This window comes from Salarias fasciatus, chromosome 5 (assembly GCF_902148845.1).
Source record: "Salarias fasciatus chromosome 5, fSalaFa1.1, whole genome shotgun sequence".
Classification (NCBI taxonomy): domain Eukaryota; kingdom Metazoa; phylum Chordata; class Actinopteri; order Blenniiformes; family Blenniidae; genus Salarias; species Salarias fasciatus.
This window is the reverse complement of record NC_043749.1, coordinates 22392892-22407938: the sequence shown is the minus strand read 5'-3', so window position 1 is coordinate 22407938 and position 15047 is coordinate 22392892. Positions and strand designations below refer to the sequence as shown.

General features: G+C 41.5%; 1 protein-coding gene across 3 annotated transcripts in view; it reads left to right on the top strand.

Annotated features, from left to right (window-relative positions):
* The first annotated feature begins 1199 nt into the window (after nucleotides 1-1199).
* arhgef10la (Rho guanine nucleotide exchange factor (GEF) 10-like a) overlaps nucleotides 1200-15047 on the top strand; it is a 125422-nt gene continuing 111574 nt past the window's right edge. For 2 of the 3 annotated variants that reach the window (XM_030091729.1, XM_030091727.1), the window contains exons 1-3: nucleotides 1200-1625; nucleotides 10762-11028; nucleotides 13520-13547. In XM_030091729.1, coding sequence (XP_029947589.1) covers nucleotides 10767-11028; nucleotides 13520-13547 — 290 coding nt within the window. In that variant the 5' untranslated portion in view covers nucleotides 1200-1625; nucleotides 10762-10766. Of the gene's footprint in view, nucleotides 1626-1825; nucleotides 1954-10761; nucleotides 11029-13519; nucleotides 13548-15047 lie in introns of those variants that run through there. The other variant, XM_030091728.1, reaches the window with a different exon arrangement.

Sequence of the window (15047 nt, the reverse complement as noted above, 5' to 3'; positions counted from 1 at the left end):
TCAAATACCGGCTGGGGCTCGGGGCCTTTCTGTGTGGAGTTTGCATGTTCTCCCCGTGTGTGCGTGGGTTCTCTCTGGGTTCACATGGTCCAAAAAACATGCACGTCAGGTTAATTGATCACCCTAAATTGCCCCTAGGTGTGAATGTGTGCGTGAATGATTGTATGTCTCTATATGTCAGCCCTGCGACAGACTGGCGATCTGTCCAGGGTGTACCCTGCCTTCGCCCACAGCAGCTGGGATCGGCTCCAGCCACCCGCGACCCCGAAAGGGAGAAGCGGCAGAAAATGAATGAATGCGTTTAAATTACAGTAACAGAGAAGTCACCTAAGGACAAATCTCCAGAATGTTTCAGTAACAGTCCGATCAGGTTCATTAGGCCTTTTTTGTATTCATATTCATATTCATTCACTGTTTATATGAACCCAATATGAATGCTTCAGTAACATTTTAAGTGCTGGCATCTGTACACCTCTCCTGTGAAACGAACTTCCTGCACACCTGAGGACTGCTAACACAAAACACATGACTTGAAACTATTTGTTCAGGCTTTGCATAAAACAATAAATGTTATTCTTTTTTATTACCTTTAGCTTAATAAAGCTTTTACTTTATTCATTCTCCTTTTCAATGCCTTTCTTAATCTTAATCGCTTCAGATTAAGAACCTTAATCACCTTGTTTATAATGTTTTTCATTTATTTCTTTGTAAAGCACTGTGAACTGCCTTGTGTCTGAATGGTGCTAAAATAAATTTGCCCTGCCTTGGTCTACAAAAATACATTTTCCAATGTCATAAAATTTCTTGATTTCCCAACGTTTTGCTATATTACAATGTCAGTACATTTACAATAAGGGCAAATTATTTAAGTGTTATTTTTTTTATTTGTTTTGAATGCATTCTTTGCATGTGTAGAGCCGAAGAAAAACGTTTTTATCTTTTTTTTTATCCTCGATAATTAAAACTCAAAGAGAAATGATTCGAACTGCTTCCAGAGCAGGCGCCTTCCTCTAATGCGGAAGTGCTTCAAGACCGCTGTGTCCCAAATCCTCTATGTCCCGCCTACTTTCTGTCCACATCGCCTCTGATTGGTTGGAGTACCAGACTCAAAGCCTCTCATTGGCTGAACGCGTGACGGTTCCCTCTTCCCATTTGCCAGTTGTCAGTGAGAGCCCGCCGCCTGCTTTGTACCGCTGTCTGGGAAGCAGAAGGGGTCTGGAGAGTGGGAGGAGGGAGAAAGACCAAAGAAAGGACAGAATGAGTATGAAAGGGCTAAAGGGTGGAGGGGCATCTAAAAAAGAGAGGGACAGAGAGGGGCGATAGAGGGAGGAACCCCAGCAGACAGGCCGAGGGAGAGAGAAGGAGAGGGGAGGGAGCAGAGAGGGTTACCTCATCCAGATCTACTGGTGCACACGGTGCAGGGGAGAAGTTGTGGGAAAGTAAACAGCAGAGGAGGATCCAGCCTCTCTTCAGCCACCAGCAGCCCTCACTGGACACTGTAAAGATGAGTGTGGTGGACCCGGCAGTGTGGTAAAGGCTGGGAGTTTATGGGAGGTTACCAGGATTAAAGGGTCAACAGGGAGTGCCTGAAGCTTCTTGGAGGATATACCACTCAGGACAAGGAGGTGAGGGATGTTTATTTTTGCTGTCCTGTAAGCACTTTCTCGCTTTCCTTCCTTTATTGTGCTTCTTTTCTCTGTGCTTCCTCCCTCTCAGCATGGTTAGCATGTTGCAAAGACAGCAGCTTTGTGCATGGGGGTCATTGATGGAGTGGGCTTGGGGGTGGATGTGCTGGTGTGTGCCTCTCTGTCTCTCAGTCTGGTAGCTTGCAGGGAGCAGCCGAGAAGACCAGAAAATATGCAGGAGTGCAGAGGACGGCAGATGCCCGTGTGGCCCTTTGCTGGAGTACACACACCATCATGGACGATTAAATCTGAGCCTGCCTCAGAGCCGGCAGGAATACGGCGCGAGAGGCCTTGTTATGATAGCAGCAGTTCCTGCAACAGACACCAGGAAGGATGAGAGAGGGGTCCAACCCAAGCCCGCTGCCCGGCCGGCCGACGGTCTTTCAGCTGCACTGCACAACTCCTGTGGTGCCTCGGGCTATAAAAAGAGATTCCCGGGCCTGGGTCTGGCCTGCACCATTCCAGTTTGACGGTTACTTCCCGGAGTACAATAGCCCCTCCCAGGATGGATTTCATGCTGCCTCTGTGCTCCCAGTAGAATAGAGGGGACACTGGGAAGAGAGGGTGGGGGGGAGTGCAAGCTAAGGGACCTCTGACCAACTCATTTGCATTTTGAGCCAGGCCAGTGTTTCTGCTTCACTTGCCGGATATCCAAGAGCCTCCTCTTTTAAGAAACTCCATGGAGTCACTGTATGAGACTGTTTTCTCCTCACTCACAGTTCAGCACTTCCAACAGACATTAACAATCCCTGCACACATGTCTCGAAACTGCCACAAAGACTGCACTGTCAATGGCAACTGTCTCCTATTTTGCCGCACAGAAAACCACAAAAAACTTGTTCTCACACAATCATGTGTATACATGTAAGGCCTTGGCACTCAACTGCACAATCAAGTCATTTGATAGTGTTGACATGCCTGCCAAATATCTGATGCTGCCCTCTATGACACGCTATGACTGCAATCCACTGGGAATGTTAGATAATTAACTAGTGGAAGGGATTCAAGGATGTTTTACAGTTGAGGCTTATCTCAGGTATTTTGTCACAGCCTCACCATGTGACCAAAACATGACTATTATGTGTTTGCCCTTCTGATAACAGGATCCAAGGCTGAATTCACACAACAGTCGTGGTAAACCACAACGCTCACCTCAGGGTGTGAAAGCATTTAAATAGCAGTAGAGTTTACCATGAAAGAGTTCATGTAAGAACAAACCAGCACTTTTCTTGGGAGTTTATTCTCATTAGTCTTATTTGATTTGACCTGCACCCGCGTTGCGCTGACAGCAGAAGTTTTCCGTTTTGCTTTTAGCTAAAAAAACATCAAACATCCAACAGCGTCAAAGTTTCTGCCAGAGGCAACAACGGACACATAAATGTGGTCCATGAAACTTCTGTTGCTCTGCACTTTGTTCACAGTTGCAGTGATATTATTGAGGCAAGATAAAGCTTGATTAGGTGGAGGAGGCTGACATTTATACTCTACACCCAAAGGAAAGGTCATCCAAGATCTTTGACCGGGAACAGGGAATACATTCTCCTCAGTTGTTTCGCTTTGGTCTTAATCTTTACTATTTTTAATGTGGACAAACTGTGGATCAATAGAACACTTCACACAGCATCATCTTACCAACTTTGAACTGTATTTCACAAAGTGAGTTTTAGATCTCAGTTACTGAGCCATGAGTGTACACTGAATGTCATCATGAGGATACATAATTTATCTAACATAAATAAGAAACAGATTTTAAAGAACTGGTCTGCCTGGCAGTTTGTGCATTTTTTGGGGGGAAAAAAACAAAAACATGCCTTTGAATTAGAAATTAAATTAAACAGGAATTGCACTGCTTTAACACAGATTTGCCGTGTAGCAGATTTAGTGACTCAGCTTGTGAGAACAGCACTTTTGAAGTTTAGTCGTGATGACATCTAGGCGTTGGTCTGGAACCTGTGAAGTCTGAAGGTGTGGTGTATTCCTGTTGGTATTTGTTAATCCATTCTCAACCTCGTCCTTTTGTTATTGGTAAATTTGAAATATTCTGTGGAGTGAATAGTTTTTGGAATTACACAGTTTATTGCAACATGAACGTTAAGCCACTATTTTTTGGCAGAAACACTTTCGCACAGTTGTTAATAGTTACAGTTGGTAAAGATTCAGTGGGTTCCTTCCTTTTCTCTTGTTAAATAAAAAGTCCTGCACTGAAGTTAATCATTAGCCTTATCACCTATTCTGAAATTGTGTCCTGGAAAAAGGCAACTGTTACGATTTTGCTAAACTACTGTTCAATTTGAGATGAGTGTTTCATTATTCCTGAGATAACACATTCCTCTCGACTGCAACATTAAAATGTACAAATATCACAACCTGATTCACATCAGCAGCCTTAAAGAAACATGAGCTTATATGAGCTGTTTTATTGATGCTTTTTACTGTCATCAGTTAAGGTGTAAGTTTCATTTAGGAAATAGTTGCATCCACATCATAAAGCATCTTCCTCCATTTAATGGTTCAACTTCTGTTCTCATGTGTGTGTTTTCTCCTCCCACAGTCCAAAACCATGTGAGGTCAGTTGTTGAACCTGCATTGCCTCTAGGTTTGAATGCAAGCGTGTGCAGTTTTCTGTCTCTGTGATGGACTGGTGACCACCCGGATGGATGGATGGATGAATAGTGTACATCTGCAGGACTTCCATTGATCATCTTAAATACGGATGACAGCATGGGATGGAATACAGTGATTTGCTTGTGGGTTTTGGGGTTTTTATGGAAGCTCTTCCTGCATGCTTTCATTTTATTTCTTGCTCTTTAATGGGGATGATATCAGGATTATGTGAAAGCTGGAGGCATTTTGGCACTTCTTAAAGGTGTAACATGCAATATTTCTTTTCTTTTAAACACTGAGGGAAAAACAGATGGTTATACCACAGGATCGTGTTTTTAAGTCACTCTTGCATCGACATTGTTCTTGATCTAGTAATGAAAGAAGCAGCAAGTGTCAACATGAGTAGGATTGTCACCACAAACTGAAACTCTGTGAGCTGGACTGAGAGGAGACTAGACAGCGCGGTGACTCACCATCACCACCCGATGTGGCAATACTAAGGCTTAAATCTTGCATATTGTACCAATCGTGTCTTTCAGCCGCAGGGTTGCAGGTTCGATCCTCCATCTCCCTTCGCCCGTTTGTCTGAATGTCCTTGAGCAAGACGCTGAACCCCATCCCAAATGGATGGACTGAGCGTTTGCATGGCGGCTGTCACCACTAATATGAGTGAATGGATGAACATAGCGTCGTAAAGTGCTTTGGGGATTGTTAAATCAGTGGAAAAGCACGATATCAATCAAATCCATTTTTCATTTAACAGCCTTCATGAGCTGCAGTATGTCTCAAATCTACGCCTACTTGCCGTGTCAATAGGTTAGCCTAATTATGCTGTGATGAGAACAGATCACACATTTTTAGAGCAGTTGTGTGTACCTGGGTTAGTTCTCCTCATTTTGCTCCCTTTGTAATCTTTTTAATGATGCCATCTTACCCCTGGCGGTGTAAAGCTCAAATTTCAGGAACTAAAATTAGGCACTCAAATTCATGACATATTTCCCTTCATTGCAATGATTTTAACAATTTGTTTGACATTTTTTTCTTGAGGCATTGCCGATATCATGGGAGTGCAGTTTTCAATTTCTGGGGAGCTCATTACATGCATAGCGTGTACGAGAGACAGAGGTATCTGCTCGAGGTAGAAGAAATGGCTTTGGTGGCTTTATGTATCGTATATTTGAATAGTAAGGTTACTAACAAGACATCGATCAAAAAGTCCCTGCAGTCCTTTGAGTAACTAATTACTTTCATTCATTTCCAGTGGCTGTCGGGAGAGACTGCAGCACTTATTGAACTTGTCCTTCGCTACATATGTTTCTGTCACAGCTACCACCCAGGGATTGATTATTAGGCCAGCTGATGTATGGTAGTAGTATCCTTACAAAATGTAAAACACCGCCATAATTGTGGCTTTGCTTAGTTGAAAACGACATCAATTAAATATCAAAGTATCTTATTAGCCTAGTTGTTCTTAACTTTCCATACTGAAACCGCCAAACTTTAACTTGTATTTTCTTTGAGCGCCTGCAATGCTTTTTTTTCTCCTTCTTGATACACAAATTCACCGTCCAGCCAGGGAATTTGGGTCATTCTTATCTATATTCTGTTTGTGCAGCACAGCACACATGTTCAGTACAGTATTGTGTTGCGGACACCAGTGGCAGATGGGAAGTGGCGGCGTTTGTCCTTGATTAATGTGACAACATATCTGCTGTTGTGGACGGACATCAGCGGAGCGGCTCTGCAGAGGGCATGTGAAGGCCAGAGTGATTTGTGAACGAATAATATATCACTGCGTGTTCTAGCAATGGCGATACGATGGCAGATTTGATGGAAAGCGAGAATAGACTATCTGAAATGTTCAGAGATAACCTTTTTATCATGTCATGTTTACAGTATGACAGCATGATCCACACACCCCTTAGCAAACAATCCACTGGGATTTGTTTTAAGCGAAATTTAAAATATTCATAACATTCGAAATATATATATTCCAAAAGGCTTATCTTCTTGTGCGTTGAGAAATCTTTGGGAGTGCGGCGTTGTGTTTAAGTGAATGCATGAAATTCGTGAATGTCTGTGCGCTGCAGCCTCCCACTCGGATTGTTATGCCTTTTGACAGGCAGAGAAAGACGTATTCCGTCTGTTCTCAAGGAGCTGTTTGCTGTTACTAAATTGGCCGAGTCACATTCATATCTCTTGATGGGAAGTCCATGGGGAAGCTGAAGAAGGAAGAAGAGCCAGAGGCAGAATCGTCTCCGCCTGGCACTGTCTATTGTTGTCAATGGTCTGCTAGCCTTTCATTGTCTGTTGAGTGTTTATGTGCGTCTTCTGTGAAGGAAAGCCCTGAAGTGGCACTGCTCTCAGTGACTTTCTGTTGGGTTTTCTAATTCTGTTTATTCAGTCGTCACCAGCTGCTGTTTTCTGCCATTGTCTATTGATATAGACGGCTGCCACTGACTGATGGCTGTGAGGTTTGTTTGGAAATGGTCAAACAGCTCTCTTTAAATCAGTGGCTGGAACTAAATATGGAGCCTATGAAGCAGATTTAGAAAATCCCAATAGAAAGATTTGGACGCAGCAAACTGTTTCTGTCTCTTTCTGTTTTCGAATCCGGTCGGAGATTACACATACATATTGCTTTGTTAAAGAAAGTGTGGTACGAGAGGGGGCTGAGATGGAATCGGGCAACATAAATCAGATGCCAACTACCCACAAGATGCAACTCAGTAGCGACACACAGAAACAAAATATGAAAGTGTGGGACGCGGTGTGTGTTTCAAACACATCAGTGCAGCTTATTAAAGTTATGGGTTGGAAGGTGCATAGAAAATGTGCATCCTGGCACCGGCGTGCGATGGATCACCCATACTTCATTTTCCCCTCGTACACATGTGACATCTCTCCACTCATTACCACATTTGGTACACAGCAAGGGAGTTTTCAGAGCTCTATGTAGGTCAGGGACAGGGTGTGTAGGAGTTGGTTTCATCTCCATTCTGTGATGTGTCTTATTTTCCCCTCAAGAATAGCTTTCATACAGCCCCACTCCTGGGGCTCTTTATTTTTCTAAGCTGAAGTCTGTTTGATGGATTGTCCAAATGCTTTCTCGCAAAGAAAGTTGCTCAAGATACCTGTCGGTTTAATACTAAAGAGGGCATTTTATAGGGAAAAGCTGATGGGTTTCAGCCCAGCGATAGTTATTATCAGTCAAAAATATTAATTTAAGGTACCTGTTAATCTGCTGCTCTGAAATATTCATATGAAAGTATTCAGAACATCTGTTTTTTATTTTTTTTCTTTATTTTGTCCAATTAAGCATCAAGTTGAGAATGAAGTTTCATCACAGCGTATGACTTCCAATGAGACTATTTCACATCAGGTTTTCATGATAATCGTAAGTGCTGCTTTCTCCACACAAACAGTGCTGTGACGAGTGTCGAAACAATGCTCTCTGAAGACAGAACAGAAGTTTTCTCAGAACAGAGGAGTCCTTGTTGATGTGACCGATGAGTGGGCCCAATGGAGAAACTGTGCGTTTGTGGTACAGAGGAGGGGAGCGAGTCCAAAGGCTACAGAAGCATTATAAAGTCTTAAACTTTGAAATAGTTGACTTGTGTCGAAGGAGCAGCTTCCCTGCTGAACTTTTACGACTTTCCAGTGTAATTTGACATGCTCAAAGAATGAATCATCCATTTTCCAAGTCCATTACAGAGTCAAAGTCCAGTGCGCATAAGTTTTGTTTGTCATGTTTTAACTTGCATAACATGTGAGTTATGTTGAAGTGACGCCATGTACAGTGAGGCACTTCAAAAATAGGCAGCATTATTCTTTCAATTAGACTTGACGGGAACAGTGTACCGGCTGTTGAAATTGTTTGATTGTTAAAATCGCAATCAGCAGGAGGGTTCAGCTTGGTTCTGTGTGAAACATGATTCTGACGAGGAGGGGTGAACTTGTCTCGCTGTTGTAGAATCTTAATGTGAAAGGACCTGGGCCGACAGACGTTGTTCTTGAGGATGAAAGCCTCATGTTTGATTCATCCAGCCACCCCTGACTCCTTCCTACAGAGGATCGGTCCTGGTCTGACCCTCGTGTGACATGCTCCTGTAACGTTTTGGCACCGCTGAAGGTAGGAGGGCGGTTGACTCAACCCCTCACTCTTGTCCAAGTTGCCACACTCGCGTTTGGGTGAAGTTTTCAGGTTTTTATGAGTCATTATGCTTCAGTGGGAATCAAGCTTGAAAATCTCCAAATGCAAGCTTGCTTCTCCAAACACTGTCTCAGTGGGACATGTGGGAATTTCTGCAAATTTGCCGCGCATCTACCCAAAGATGAACTATCAAAGTTCAAAGGTCAGGGTCATGGTAGATCACAATTGAATAAACCAGTGAGCGTGTCATCTCACACTAGCTTTAAAGTGTGATTTCATTTCACTAAATCACAGGAAATTGTTTTTAATTCCTGCATAACTATGGGTTTGACTTAAATTAAGCTTTTATTGAGATATTGGTTATAACTAGTACAAACTGAAAATTCATAAACCATAAAGCTGGAGCATTTATCAAGCAGTAGCTTATCGTCAGGATCTGCTTTGTAGAGCTTATTCACCTTGTGTAGTCTTCTTATCAAAATATATTCACATAAGAACAAAGTATAAATGCAAATCTCCAGAGAATCAAAGGTCAAAAAGTGAAATTATTTTATTAAAAATGAATGAAATAATGTCCACAGTTAATATAAGTATATTGATAACCTCTACAATGCTTTCACCAGTGTGGAGTATGCACTAATAAGCCAGACACTTGTCATTTTGCAGCTGAGTAAATAATAATAATGGAATTGCCCTTGCAACAATGCATTGTCAATACACTGTGAAAGGATTGCTGTAAATTTTATAGTAGTTTACCGGTGTCCAGGCTTCTGTTTGCAATAAAAAGGTTGACAGTGACACTACTGTAATTTCCTTTCCAGGTGAGAGGCTCTTCACTGGTGTGGCAGCAGAGATATTTCACACTGTTGGTTGGTTTTTCATTGGCATTTTTATCACTTCAGATCCATTTATTATAATGGGAGCAGCGTTTTGCTGGAATACTCTAAATTATCTGACGAGCTTGTGCGATACAGCAATGCACTGTATCAATATTTTACAGTGTAATTCAGTTTTTTTTTTCCACAGAATTCAGTTACTGTGTCGAATGAATGAAACCTTTCTGACATTCGTATTACACCTGCTGATGTTTCTCATCACAGATCTTTTTGAGACTGGACAGACTTTGATATTAACTGCGACAGGAGGTGATTCTAAGACTTTAGATTTTGTGTTTGCCTCACTCTCTTGAGGAACAAAAAAGACATTTCAGTATCTATAAAGATATACTATTAATTTCAGGCAATCAATTTTTTTTTCATTTCCTTTTGTTAGACTTTTGTTTGGGATTGAATCCTGCTGCACAAGCAACTACTGAGCCCAGGTTTAGCTTTCAGCTTCCACTAAAAAACAGGCACAGTGACCGTCCTTGGTATCCAGGTTGATTAAAAAAAGTTTGATCAGTGATTTTCACAACCCAGGGGTGTTTTTCTGCAGAGGTCTCATGCTTGGATTCCTCCGCTCTGTGCCGTCACTTCTTCCTGACGAACCGCCCGATCAGGCCCAACGACGCTGAAGCTCTGGAAGCTGCTCAGCACCAATCACAATGCAAAGCAGATGTTGGGTGGAGGGGTGGTGTGCTGTCATGTTTGCAGAAACAGAGCCTGTTTACAGAGGAAACCCCCCCGACACTGTAAAAAAAAAAAAAAGAAAAAAGAAAAAGTTTGTAACCTTGAGGGAATATGGCTCATGGAAAATCTCACATTTTATTTAGAAAATGTGCTAACAGCAAATCTAATCTCCATTACTACAAATGACGACTGAAATTCCAGATTTTCTTGAGTTACCATGTGGGCCAAGGGTCACAGTTGAATCACACTGCATGCTTGAAATCAGTGCGTGTCTGTATCGCTAAACTTTAATACTCTGAGAAAAATCAATTTCTGAAACACGGATTTGCCACTCCTATTTACATTTAAAGGACAAGATGAAACAAGATAGCCATGATGTGGGGATTCATGTTTTCTACGTTTGTGTGGAACATCTTAATCAATCTGCCGCTAAGCCTTCTCAGCCTAACGGCCTTTCTAAAAGCCATATGTTAACTGACAGTAAACTGTGTGCTGGCCTGGCCGTCCAGTTGGCCCATGTGTACAAAACTTCTGTATTATCTCACTGTAATCAATTTCAGAATGTTTGTATCTTTCTTTTTTGCATTGCATTGGAAGTAATACTTCATTTTACGTGTTTTTCAGCAACTGTTTATTTTATACAAATTAAAAAAACACCTCTTTCCTCGGCTGAATGAGATAATAACAAAGCTTGACATGTTTTTTTCTGAGCAAATTCATGTATTGATTTTGAATTCTGACTATTTTACAGAAATCATGTCGACTTTGATGTCCCAGCAACCCCCAAAAGAGGACGAAGAGGAGGATGATGAGGAGCAAGGGGAAGGGTTCCAGTTTGACGACAGCACCGATGAGGAAACGCCAAAAGAGAATGGTGACGGGCTCGGTGTGGATTGTACTGGAAAAACAACTGGAAGTGGATCACAAACGGACACAAACGGCACGAAACCTTCTGAAACTTCGCCTCCTGCTGGACCGGAGGACAAAAACAAGCCTGCAGCTTCAAGCGCAACCACAGGTAACGTCTTCTGAGCAATAAGGTGTTTTTAATCTCAGATGGTAACGAGTTGTAGAAATGACTTATTCATCCTTAATCTCTCTTTTGAGTCATATCACCATGTTACAGTATAGTTAATAAAAAAAATAAAAGATCTTTCCTGTGTATTTGACTGAAGTCATATTTTTATAGCTCTTGCATGTTATTGGTCAGAATGTGTTGATCAGTGCTGTAAACTACCTTTTCCGTATTTGTTCGCCACTGTCAGCCTCCCAGCACAGCAGTAAATTGGATTTTTGTATTCCGTGCGATACGATCATGTTTCTGTCACCTTACTATTGACCCCAGCGTGTGAGTGACAGTTATTAGATTTTATTTAATTGGTGTGGGGAATCAAAGAGCAGCATTAACTTTACTAATTAAATGGAACTGTGTGGACGTAAGTGTGATATATTTTCTACCCGAGTAATATTTCCTAGAAAGACTGTGGTAATTAAACACCCCAGATAAAGAGGGTGATTTCAGTAGTGGAGAATTTCTTTTTTGGACTAAATGAAGTGATTAGAGCTTAATTGAAAAAGCTTTTTTTTTTCTTTTTTCTTTTTTTTTTTTTCCCTGACAGTCTACCTGGTTGTAATCTGTCAGGTGGGATGTGGAGACACGTGGCGTTGTTGGTGTTGTTAACACTGAGTGATGACGGCCTGTTATGTAATGGAGAGCCGGGAGCAGCTGAGAGCGGCTGAGTCAATCCCTCACCTCGCGTCAGGAGTTTACATGTCAGGATCTAAGAGAGGTTTAAGCGCAGCGTCTGTTTTACGGCACCTGTCTTGTGCATGCCTTCGCTGTAAAAATGCCCCCCAACCAGACAGGCTGAGACTTGCTCATGAGAAATATTTAAAGTCTTATGACTCAAATGTCTTCACTGAAGCAAGTGCAATTTTCTTTTGACTGGTCCTGATTATCAGGAGAACCTCAGCATATTTGTAACATTTCCATTAATATCTCATACAGCTTTAAGCCAAAAATTAGTAAATTTGTTCTACATTAGTTACATCTACAGTATGCTTATTGATCTCTTTGTAGTTGTAATATAATAATAGGTGGTTCAATTCCCAATTTTTTGCTGTGGCTATGTTGAAGAGTCCTGAACCCCAAAAAACCCTGGATGGTACTTTTATTACTTTTTACAGGATTCATTTATTGTCAAAACTCTCAAAATTAACTAATGTTACAACAACTGACCCAAAATTTCTGAGAAGCCTGCGAGCCGAATGTAACAGACTTCAACATGTGGCCAGACTTAGAATCTAAAAATCGAATTCACTATTAACAGCTTTTTATTGATTGTACTTGGAGCAGAGGTAAAACTTTAGAAATCACAACTTGTAACAGACTTTTTAACAGAATGAAAGTCAACATGATTTGAAAATATCAGCATGTGTATACCGTGTGTTTGTACGTGTAGGTGTGTGTGCGAGGCCGTGTGTGGGTGCTGGTTTGGATTTAGAAGAGAAACTGTGTTGTAGTCAGGGAAAAAAACAAACAAACCCTAAATGTAGTCCTCTTTGCCAGGATAACTTAACACTTTCTTGTCTAGTTGATTATAAAAGGATGAAAATCCTTTTTAAATTCACTGACATTTTGACACAGGATGTCTCAGTACTTTGTTTATTGTGAAACAATCCCCAAGATGCATTTTTATCGCTCACTAACGGAGGGAGCAGACATCGGAGCAGCGTCGCCTCCAGTCTGCCAACAAGATGATTGTTCAACTAGTACCAGATTTTTAGTTTACATTTTTACATTGAAGTGAAAAATTAACAGGTTTTGTTGAAACTTACCATTCGAAAACAGAAGAGTTATTCAAGACATCATTTAACATTTTATTTTTCTGTTCACTCATAGTTATAAAGAGAGCAGTTTTGATTTTGATTTATAGACGAGTAAATTATTCCTACCAGTATTTTATTCCACAGATTTTTGGAACCATTTCTTGTCAAAGGAGATTGATTTTGATAAAGTATGCGGAGGAAAATGATAAGTCTGTCTGAATTTGTGCCTTTGATTATAGCTGCACCTTCACAGAGGAGGCAAAGTTAAATATGCTGAAATTATAAGACATTTTTGAGTAAACTTGAATATTTTTGAGTCATTTTACCCTCAATCATTGAATTATCATTAATAATCATTTGGGGCAGCGGTGGCCTCGAAGTTAGAGAAGCAGTCTTCTGATTGGAAGCTTGCTGGTTTGAATCCCCCTGCTGACAGGTGACTTCTGAGCAAGGCCGATCACCTCAGCTGTTCCCTGGGTGTCGTATAGCTGGAAGTGAAAGTTCAGTCATGAGTAGGAGGGGGAAAAAAAAGAGAAATGACTGCTTCTCTCTTTGTATTCGTCTGGAGGTCGCAGCAAGTGTCCTCTTTTGTTTCAGTAAATCAAAACTCGGTTTCACCCGTTGCCTCCCTTGCATCGCAATTCTTTATCTCACTGTTGTTGTTTTCTTCCTTTTGACAGACGTTCCAGTTCCCGAGTCATCCAGCCGGTGAGTTGCCTCTGATTCCGATCACTGTTTTATGGAAAATTACCGAGGATGGGTGGAGAGTGTAGTAAACTCCAGCACCACATCAGTGTCGTGTCATTATGTCGGAGATAATGTCGCGCAAACACTCCACAGTGGGTACGAGACGCTGCGATGCGACGCCGCATCTGTTTGTGCATCGTCTCGATGCCAGATGGCCTGTCACACCCACTGTGACGAGTGGTGGTGTCAAGAATAAAATGATGCTGCTGATACAGGTCTTATGGGAAATCACACGCAGGCCGAGTGCATGATCACTCCTTTTATATTTCACTGAGCAATTTGTTTAGAATCATTAAAAAGCTTCAGTTACATTAAAGAATCAATACAATGTAATTTAGATTTTTATGTAATCCTAAATTTTGGAATGTTAAATTCTGAACTGTCACATTTTTGCTGCCTCTTGTGGACAGCAGACGTTGCTTTTGTTGTGTATTATCTTATTCATCCGGCATGCAGCACATGGTGAACTGTTTCAGTTTGCTCACGTTGACAAATGAAACCAGTGAGAGGAACTGAAGTGAATCGGGCCGTGTCACTGCAGCGCCACTTTGTTTTGCAATAACAAGATACTAACCGATTGCTGCTATGAAATTAACAATACAGTTACATTTACTCAAGTCTCAGTGGGTTTGATACTTGTTACTACTTTTTACTTGTTGTGTCTTTCTGTTCTGCTTGAAGTTCCAGCTTTATCATGAGCCAAAGCCAGTGAAAAGCAACTGCTGTTTTCTGGACCAGAAGCCTTTTATTAAAATTGAATGAACTCAGTCCTCCTCACAGCAACTGAATACAATGATCACTAACCTATATATATATATATATATATATATATATCTTACCCTCTATAAGAGCGGTCTGGATGTCGGTGATTTAACCCAGGTGCTTTGTTTTTCTTCGGATCGTGCGTCTGTTTTCCAAGTAATCGACCTTAAAAGCTGATGTCCATCTCTTTCCTGTGCACTGAGCAATATGTCAGCGTTAGCCGAAGCCTTTGTTTGCTGAAAGATGAGGCGCACCTCATCAATATGGAGCTGATTCAGCCCTTCCACAGCCGTGTGAAAACATTAGCTTTCGACCACAGTACCTGAGCAGGTCTGAATAAACGCCGCACTAACTTTAAGAGACCTGCCAGCAGCTGTTTGTGTGTTTGTAGTTTCTCTCAGCTGCTGTGTTGGGACTCCTTCTCATTGCCATTAGTTCTTATATACATTTCTTTCAAGAGGTGCTTGCATTTGTATTTTGAAAGATCTTCCTCCAGGTACTGTAACTCCAGCTGAACTGAATGCGGTAATAAGTCATCACAGCACTGACAGCTCAGCTGACGTGTCCCTGCAACACTGCAATAATAACACAGGGCAACCAGCAAAGTCACTGCCATCCCTGAGTTTTGTAACTTTCACAACATTTTGGAAATGTCAAACAGTCCTTGTGGAGTTTTGGGTTGAAGGATTTTCTTTTTCT